Source organism: Lygodium microphyllum, chromosome 11, assembly GCF_053477565.2.
Source record: "Lygodium microphyllum isolate KBCC chromosome 11, Lygodium_microphyllum_v1.1.10, whole genome shotgun sequence".
NCBI classification, from domain to species: domain Eukaryota; kingdom Viridiplantae; phylum Streptophyta; class Polypodiopsida; order Schizaeales; family Lygodiaceae; genus Lygodium; species Lygodium microphyllum.
In genome coordinates, this window is record NC_141145.1 from 33,064,783 (window position 1) to 33,073,801 (window position 9,019).

At 41.0% G+C, this 9,019-nt stretch overlaps 1 protein-coding gene across 1 annotated transcript in view; it reads left to right on the forward strand.

Annotated features, from left to right (window-relative positions):
* LOC148028684 (protein KINESIN LIGHT CHAIN-RELATED 3-like) overlaps positions 1 to 7,630 on the forward strand; it is a 29,176-nt gene extending 21,546 nt beyond the window's left edge. Inside the window, exon 2 of the mRNA XM_087687472.1 lies at positions 7,106 to 7,630. Coding sequence (XP_087543598.1) covers positions 7,106 to 7,253 — 148 coding nt within the window. The 3' untranslated portion in view covers positions 7,254 to 7,630. The remainder of the gene's footprint in view (positions 1 to 7,105) is intronic.
* The last annotated feature ends 1,389 nt before the right edge of the window (positions 7,631 to 9,019 follow it).

The following is a 9,019-nucleotide window of genomic DNA, read 5'->3' on the forward strand; positions in this document are numbered from 1 at the left end:
CCAATGAAAGGAGCCGATCAAGAAGTCCAACTACTTCTAAGAGGCAGTCCCATTCTACTTCAAGACAAAGAAAGAGATCGTGTCGAAGCTCATCCTCTTCTTCAAAGTCATCTGGCGCCTACTCTGATGGACCCTCTTCTAGTGACGAAGAGTCACACCCTTCTCGTGGAAGGCCTCATCATCGTCAGAGGCGTCGACATTCTTCACCCTTGTCTCCATCTTCATCCCCATCAAGCACTTCATCATCTTCAACCTCAAGATTCGGGCATGGATGAAGGCATAAGAAGAAGAAGAAGACTAAGTTACTATCTCAACTTGAAAAGAAGATCAAGTTCAGTATGTATGATGGTTTCCAAAATCGTGATATTCTTTTGAAGTTTATTCGTCAATTTCAAATTTTGTATGGTCGTAACAAGTATAAAGAAAAGAAAAGATTAAGTTTGCAGCTTTACATTTGACCGACTTAGTCCATACTTGGTGGACGAGGTTGAAATATGATCATGCTGCTCCAAAATCATGGTGGTCCTTTGTTCGCATGATACAAAGCCAATTTCTTCCTGTTCATTTCAAAAGAGATGTAAAAATGGAATGGGATCGGCTTTGACAAAGGAAAAATGAGTCACTTGGTGACTATACCAAGAGATTTTGGGAGCTACTTTTGAAGGTCCAACATTTCAAGAAGATCAGCAGTTCGGAAAAGCTTAGGAAGTTTCAAGGAGGTTTGCATTTTAAACTTCGTACTACTCTTAATCATTATCATTGTTCTAGTCTCAGGGAACTCATTGACCATGCTGAGACATGGGAAATGGAGCACAATGGCAACAAATCATTCCAAAAGAATGATAAGAAGAGAGTAGCTGATGATGAGGAGTATTCAGCCCCAAATGAAGGACAAAAACAACGGCAAAAGCAACCATCAAATCAAAAGAAGATGAAGCCCTATGCACCTCCTAATGCTTCTCAATTTTGCTCCAATCTATACCCACAAGCAAAGCAACTTTCCGAAGAAGAAAAGCACCGCTTCATGAAAGAAGGGAAGTGCTTTAAATGTGGACAAATAGGCCACATAGCTAAGCAATGTCCAAACAAAGGACAAAGTAAGGTTTCTGACAACAAGCCTAAGTCGCCAGTGAAAATCAATACTATCAGTGATATAGTTACAAACACAACTCACACTCCAGAGATGCGCAAATTATTAAAAGCTTGGGGACAGTTGCAAGGTAAGCAAGCACTATTCTTAATAGATCTTGGGGCGAATGAAAATGTCATTTCCTTGCAATTAGCTAAAGAGCTTGGATTAAAGAATGAAGAGATAGACACTCCGGTAGAAGTTTGCCAAGCTTTAAATGCCGATGAAGGTGACACAGTGAAGACTGTGACGCCCTACATTGGCAAGCTTAAGTTTCAAATTCAAGGCTACAGTGATGAAGATACCTTCTGTATCGGAGACCTTGATGGTTGCGATGTGATTCTTGGCATGCCCTGGAATCATAGAGTAGATTCAACCATCTTCTCTCAGAAAAAGAAGGTAGAACTCACCAACAAAGGTAAGAAGTACGAGATCCAAGCTGGAGTTTCTGGAGACACCATACCTATGGTAAGCCATATGTAAGTCTCTAGAGCAATTAAGGATTGTGTTCAATGTTGTTTGCTTTATGTCACTAATGTAAAAGATAATATGAATGCTGATAACCAAGAGCGACTTCAGCTCTTGGAAAAGTATAAAGATTGTTTTTCGAAAGATCTTCCTTATCAGCTTCCCCCAGAAAGGCCAGAAGACCATCATATTGATATTATTCCGGGCAGTTCTCCTCCTAATATAGCACCATACCGTGTGAGCCATCCTCAACAAGAAGAAATCAGAAAGCAAGTTGAAGACCTACTCAACCGTGGGCTAATTAGACCAAGTAGCTTACCATTTTGTTCACCGGTTCTTCTTGTTCAAAAGAAAGATGGCACATTTAGGATGTGCATTGATTATCGAGCTCTCAACAAAATCACTGTGAAGAGTCGGTTTTCTATTCCCAGAATTGACGACATTTTGGATCGTCTAGGAGGCTCAAAGGTTTTCAGCCGCATTGATCTAAAGAGTGGTTATCATCAAATTAGGGTAATACCACAAGATGTATACAAAACTGCTTTCCGCACTTCATACAGTCTTTATGAATTCTTGGTGGTTCCTTTCGGATTAACCAATGCACTAGCCACCTTTAATCGAATGATGGAGCGCATCTTTAGAGAGCATCGACAATATGTCGGTACTTTCTTTGATGATATTCTTGTCTTTAGCAAGAATGAAGAGGAGCATCATCAGCACTTGGAGATTGTTCTACAATTACTTCAACAAAATCAACTCTTGGTAAATGGTGGGAAGGAATTCTTTCAAAAAGACCGATTCAAATTGAGCCCAAGTTTCAGGTATTTTATTTGCCTCCAAAGTTCTTCACCATTTATATGCTTTTGGCCGCAAGGTTAGACTGGCCTCCAGCGCTTGGAGATGTGGTGGAGTATTCTTAAGTTTGTGCAAATCCTCCCATTTTTGGAGGAAGTTAAAGATAGTATCTTTATTTCTATCTTTTTTCTCCCCATGAAACTGAGGGGGTTTCATATATTTTAACTCTGGGTTATACCTCAACTTTTGGTGGGGTTTCCTAGGATCTCGCATAGTCACATCTACATCTTTTGATGAAGATGGAATATCTGAGGTCTCTAACTTACCTTTATCCCTTTCTAGTAATAAGGTTAATTGGGATTTTATTTTGGTGAGTGCTTGAGTTAGCAACTCCATTTGAAACCCCTGTGCTTGCACACAAGCAATTAAATCATTAAATTGTTCTCGTGTAGCAAAAAATTCTTCCCAGTGTTCTTTTTGCATTTCAGTTTCATGGGGATCCACCATAGGATGGTCCCTGGAACTAGAGCCTTCCGTTTCCCCCTCTCTCTCTTTTTTCCCCCATGTATACACTGGAATTGGAAAGAAAATATAAGAAATTTGCAGACAAAGGTGGGGTACTTCCCTGATTACAAAGGTAGGATAGATGTCGACGGCCTTTATAGCTCAGTGGTAGAAAGAAAGCGAGGAACAGTGCAGCTTTCCTCTGATCTGTAGTAGTTGTGTGCAGGTTGCGTGGGAATAAAGCCTGTCGGCAGGAGCGCTGGGTTAGCTTGTGATTAAACACCACAACCAGGTGGCGTGGGAACAAGGCCATGGCTAGAATTATGATTAATATGGCCCGTATTGATGCAGGACGTGGCCGAAACGACTAGAGACGGGGCATGATCGTTTCGGCGCCTGACTTGAAAGCAATGCGGCATCAATGGTTCTATTGGCGTGGCCCGACTACAGTCGCCAATACAGGAAGTGGCAATTGGCGTGGCCCGATTGCAGTCGCCAACATAGGACCTGATCGAAGTGGCTCTGATACCAGTATTACGCGTCTTCTGTCTTCTGCCGGTACCCCACTGAGCTCTGGGAAAACTAGCACGAGAAAAATCTATCCTCCTCTCAACCACGCTCAGGAAGATGCTAGAGTGGAACCCCGTCGTGACTCCCTGTGCCAGCTGTCATTACCTGGTGAGTTTTACTATTTTTATGACTCACTTATTTCTTAAGCTCCCCTTAAACCCGTACGGGCGCCCAAAGCCCCCGGACGGTCATCTCTCGCGCTTGTTTCCCAATAAGTTACATTTATTAATGTAACACTTTTACTTCGGAGGAGAAAATCAGGAGATTAGCTCGGGGAGTAAGCTTGCTTATTTTGTCATTAGGGCCCAGGGGTGTTCGTGTAAGCACGACTCCCAAAGACTCTAAATTGGGAAACAACATGCCAAGAGTTGAAGGATATCTCATGCGAAGTCCCTTGAGGAGCAACCGTAGTCGGGCACTGGTTGAGGATATATACTGAAGCATTTATAGCTCGACCGAAAGGCGCTTAGGGAGCTTTTTTGCGAACATCATAGAGTGTACCATGTTCATGATGGTCTGGTTTCTATGCTCTATGACTCCATTCTAGGAGGGGGAAGTCAGGAGAGGTAAGCTGACATGAAATACCATGCTCTTGTAGAAACTCGGAAAACTCGTGGGAGGTTAACTTGCCCTCGTTGTCACTCCTTATGCATTCTGCATGACAACTAGTCTGGTTATGCACCAACAACACCCAAACAGAAAAATATGTGAAAGCATCGGATTTATGCTTGAGAAAGTATACCCACATGTGACGAGAGTGATTATTTGCAATAAAAAGGAGTACAATGCACCGCTTAAGGTGGTGGTGGATTTCGGCCCACAAAGATCAACATGAATCAATCAAAGAGGCACCTTAGCTCGATGTGTAGATTGCTGAGGGAATGGGGTACGGTGTTATTTCTTAAGTTGATAAGCTTTATAGACACATCCGATAATAGCTTCAGGTAGGGCAAGCTATCAACCATTTGCCAACGCGACAACTCATAAAGAGTCGTATTCGAGATGTCTTGAGCGAAAATGCTAAAGATGCTTAGTGCTCATAGGCTTCGGCGTAGCGGCTAAAGCTTGGAAGTGATAGAACTTAGAGCCCTCCATTGTCAGCTCAAAAAGAAATCGTCATGTGACATAGGGCACTAGGTTGTGCCTCATTGCAAGCAATCACTAAACTAGTCTAAGAGTCAAGGACCCCGGTTGTGGTTATCGTGAAGAAGATTGCTCGACCCAATTGGCAAAGTTACTGAACAGATAACAAGTTCATCCCTGGCTGGGGGATATTGTATACACCATCCAACGTAGCGTGATTTGGGCCTTGGTTAGTGGCAAAATTGACGCGACCATAAGTTTGAATCGTGGTTAAGTTGTTCCCAACTCGGACGTGCCCGGTTGTAGGGGCTTAGGAAAAGAAAATATCCTTGATGGTAGTCATATGATGGGTAGCACCATTGTCCACAATCCAAGGAGTAGCTGAAGTACTCGGTTATGATGAGTGGGTCTCTATAGTCATCATCTCATTAGAAGGTAACTCGCAGATATGGATGAGACTTGTATCCTCAAATGTCCCTATGGAGATGATGTAGGCCTCTACAGACTAGTCAGATAAGCCCTTTGGCGTTGAGAATGTTGTCGAGTGTAATAGCTAACCGGTGCTAGCAACTCACCATTGCCCCTGCTAGGGGTTGCCACTACTTATCTCCCCTATTGGGGGTTGCTCGATTAAGGGGCGGGGGTTTGAGTCTTTGCTTTTGGTGTTGTGGCTGTTGCCTTTGATCGACACTCATGGCCAAAGTGGCCAACCTTTTGACAATGTTGACAATACTGATTTTTCTTCAGTACATTTTGCCACCTATGCAAGCACAAGTACTTTTTGACACAATCAGCCATAGCCATATCATAGCTGAATATGTATTAAATCTACAGCACAATGAAGCCATATCTAGTTTGAATTAAAGTATAATGAGAATAATGGATAAGAGGTTGTTGTAAGAAATCCACCTCTTGCTATGGTGGGCATTTGAGTATTCACCCTCAATGTTGGTGTGGAAGGCAAGAACCCTCAAGCTCTAAGAAAATGGAGAAGTATACAAATGTTCTAAAAAGATCCTTACAATGGCACACTCTTACCTTTTATACTCCAGCCCCGATTAAGCTAATTCCCCTAAGCTAAAGGACGCAAAATTTATTTTATTACAATCCAACCCTGCCCACAAGTTTTGTCCTCAAAACTTGAAGATTGAAAAGGTAAATGAATGATAGAAATGAATAGAGAAAACCAAATGCTGAAATAGTCTGGCTAGGGCACAAAAAAAAGACTTGAAGGCCTACTAGGTAGAAATGAAAAGAGAAAACCAAATGCTGAAATAGTCTGTGTCCAACGGTTGTCCAAGGCACAAAAAAATGACTTGAAGGCCTACTAGGTAATGCCATGGGGAGACAAACTGTGGTACCAACTGATCCACACTTGGTGGTGGCTAGGTGACATTCCCAAGCCATGAAAAGCCTGAAAGTGTCGGGATGAGAGGATGAACCTCCATCATGGAGACACCGCCCAGTTGTGGAAAAGACGAGGTCCTAAAAGGTGTGCCGCGTGCCTAGGGTGAAGGACTCCCCAGTGTGATGCAGGAAGACATGTTGGGTGTAAAGTCCCATCGTCTCCATGTATAAAGTTATATGGGTGTGAACACACCCTTATTGTACCTTAACATATAAATACATTCTTTATTTTTTGTGTACCATCACAATTTGGTACACTTCTCTCTCTGCGTTCACTCTCTCTCACTCTAAACACTGTTGCTCTCGCTTCTATCTCGCACTTCCATTTGCACACTCTTCCCTTCAAAGTGGTATCAGAGCTGCGGCTAATGTGTGCACGCTTCTTGAAGTTCGTGTGGGTCAGCTCAAGCTTGTCTACGCGAAGAAATATCAGGTCGTCACTTTACTCAGGCACATGTGTGTATTTGACAGATAGGCGATAGGTCCGAAACCCTAAATCAGTGCAACAACTCCTTGACTAGGTGACAAATAGGCGACAGCTGACATGACCAGGCGGTAGTACATTATAGAGATGTTCAGTAGAGCGTGATTTGACAGATCAGGAGCGAATCAGAAATGTCTTTTCATTTAGATTCAAGCCTTGCTGATGCAGTATTGGAATAAACCAAGTCATCTAGACAAGCAGCAGTCTTGAGCCTTTTAGAAGTAGTGGTGATCCATGTGCAGCTCTCATTAGCAGTGTACTTGATCAATGGGATCCAGCATAGAAGACATGACAGTGCCAGATTGTAGTCACTACAATTTTCAATTCAGCCTTTATTTCAAACATTTGCTGCAGCATCTTATGCATACAGCCACCAGAGATTGGGGTGTACTGTATGTTACAGCAGGTTTTTTTCACTTAGTACCATAAGGACATCTGTTACATGGATTATCTATTACGTTGAGTTTGGTGCTTTGTTTTCACAAAGCAGAGGTCCACCATCCTTGGGCAAAAAACATGTAATTAGCTTGATCATTACCTGATTCCAACTTTTCAGTATAAATAATTTGATTGACTGGTAGCCACCTAGATAAACTAGAAGTGTTGTTTTGATGATGAGATATCTTTAAATGGACTTGCATTGACCTAGTTGTGATCTATTGCAGGTTTGATCAGGCGATAGAGTGTCAAAAGCAAATAGTGGATGCTGTGGAAGGATCGGAGGACTATGAAGAAGCCAAAAACATGCTTGAAGATTTGTTAAGCAAGCGAAAGGTGTCGGCCAGAAATCAAGCAAAAGTTAGCAGCAGCTAAACCAAAAGTGGTGCCACAAACTCCAATCCCAGAATGAAATTTTATATTCTTCCTCATGTTTTCTGTGTGAGTCTTGATGCTGTAAAAAGAAAGGTGGTGGATATGTTATGAGTTTCAGATACGGAGTAAGAGTAGTAGTTTGTAGGGAAGTCTAGAATTATACAAAGAAACACCTTGAGACTTTTTGATAGCCTTTGCAATTAGATGGCCCAAGCCCAAAAAGGCCCTTCTCTCAGTGCTGTTTGTAATTTTAATACTGATGTGCATGTATATGTGCATGTATATATAATGTGTGCATGTGTGCATGCATGCATGCAGTCATTCCTAGATGTATGCATGTGTGTATGTATCTTGGTTCATCTCTCTTAACATGTGCAGGTGTGTGGAGTACACAATTGCATATATAAAAGTATGCACTACATAGATTTATATATTCATATATATAACCATACATATACATGTATACATGTTACATATACATGTAAATACATAAATAAATGGTTAGTGTAAATGATAATATATATGCACACGGCACATGCGGGTGTGTGCATGCATACACACATAGAGCTTATTCATGCACAACATTGTGAGCCTCTTTCTTATACCCTTGGTATGGTGTATTGATGCTTCTTTGCCTTCACTAAAGTTTATGCAGGTACCTTGTCATTGTATTGACTTCATCTTCTTATTTGGTTGAGGTTGCAAGCACAGATGACACGTCTTTGGTTTTAGACTTGAAGCTCTTTGGCCTTGCTAGCATGAATTGGCCCATTGCCTTGTGATAGGCACACTACTCTTTCCGTATAATCTCTTGCCATGAATTTCCTTTATATAATTGTTATGGATATTATAACTTGGAATAATGTAGTATACCCTTACCAATTAAATGTTGACTTATTTACATGTCAAGATAGTTTAGGAAAATTGAAAGAACAACATTGGGAGGTTAATATACCAATATTGAGAAAGTAACTACATCCATCAATACATAAATGTAGTTTTGTGTAACTTGAGTTATTTAGAGTTGAGCTTAGTTACAACCAATTTGAGTGAAAAAACATACCACTCTTATAGATGATGCAAGATGTTTATATGCATGTGTACATGTGCATAAGTCATTTGTAGCAAATCAATCGATTTCTTATTATTTGCAAGTGAAAGCGATTTACATGTTTAAAGGTTTAGAGGTTGTATCTATAGGTTTTGTGTTTGTCAAAAACAAAAGTGAGGGAACAGTAGAGTTGGGAAATTTTATGAGGTATACGGTGAATTATGGTTATAATGAGTTTTTGGGATTATCTATATGGAGGATCAATGCAAACAAAGTTGATAAAATACACGAGGGTAACTTGGAAGCTTGCATACCATGAGTGTATTCTAGAATGTTTTTTCCTTTTGGGCTAAAAATTGTTAAGGATTAAAGTAACCAAATGTAGTAGTTTCAAATGATGTTTATCATATAAACTTTCTTTAAATGATCACACACACACACACACACACACACACACACACACACACAGGGAGATATGAGATACATGAATGGTTGTAGTAGTACCCTCTGTTCACAAATTAGTTAAGAGAGTGGGAAAGAGTCATCTTGGCAAGTCAAATGAACATTAGAACTTGATTGCACTTAGACCTTGCTTGTGAGCCTAACAAAGAGGACCAATCAAGTGTTTTTGTGGGTAAGAGCTTGAGCCTATGTGAGCACACCATATGAGCATACGTGTCCAATCAAGTGATGTATCTAATGAGACTTGTACCCT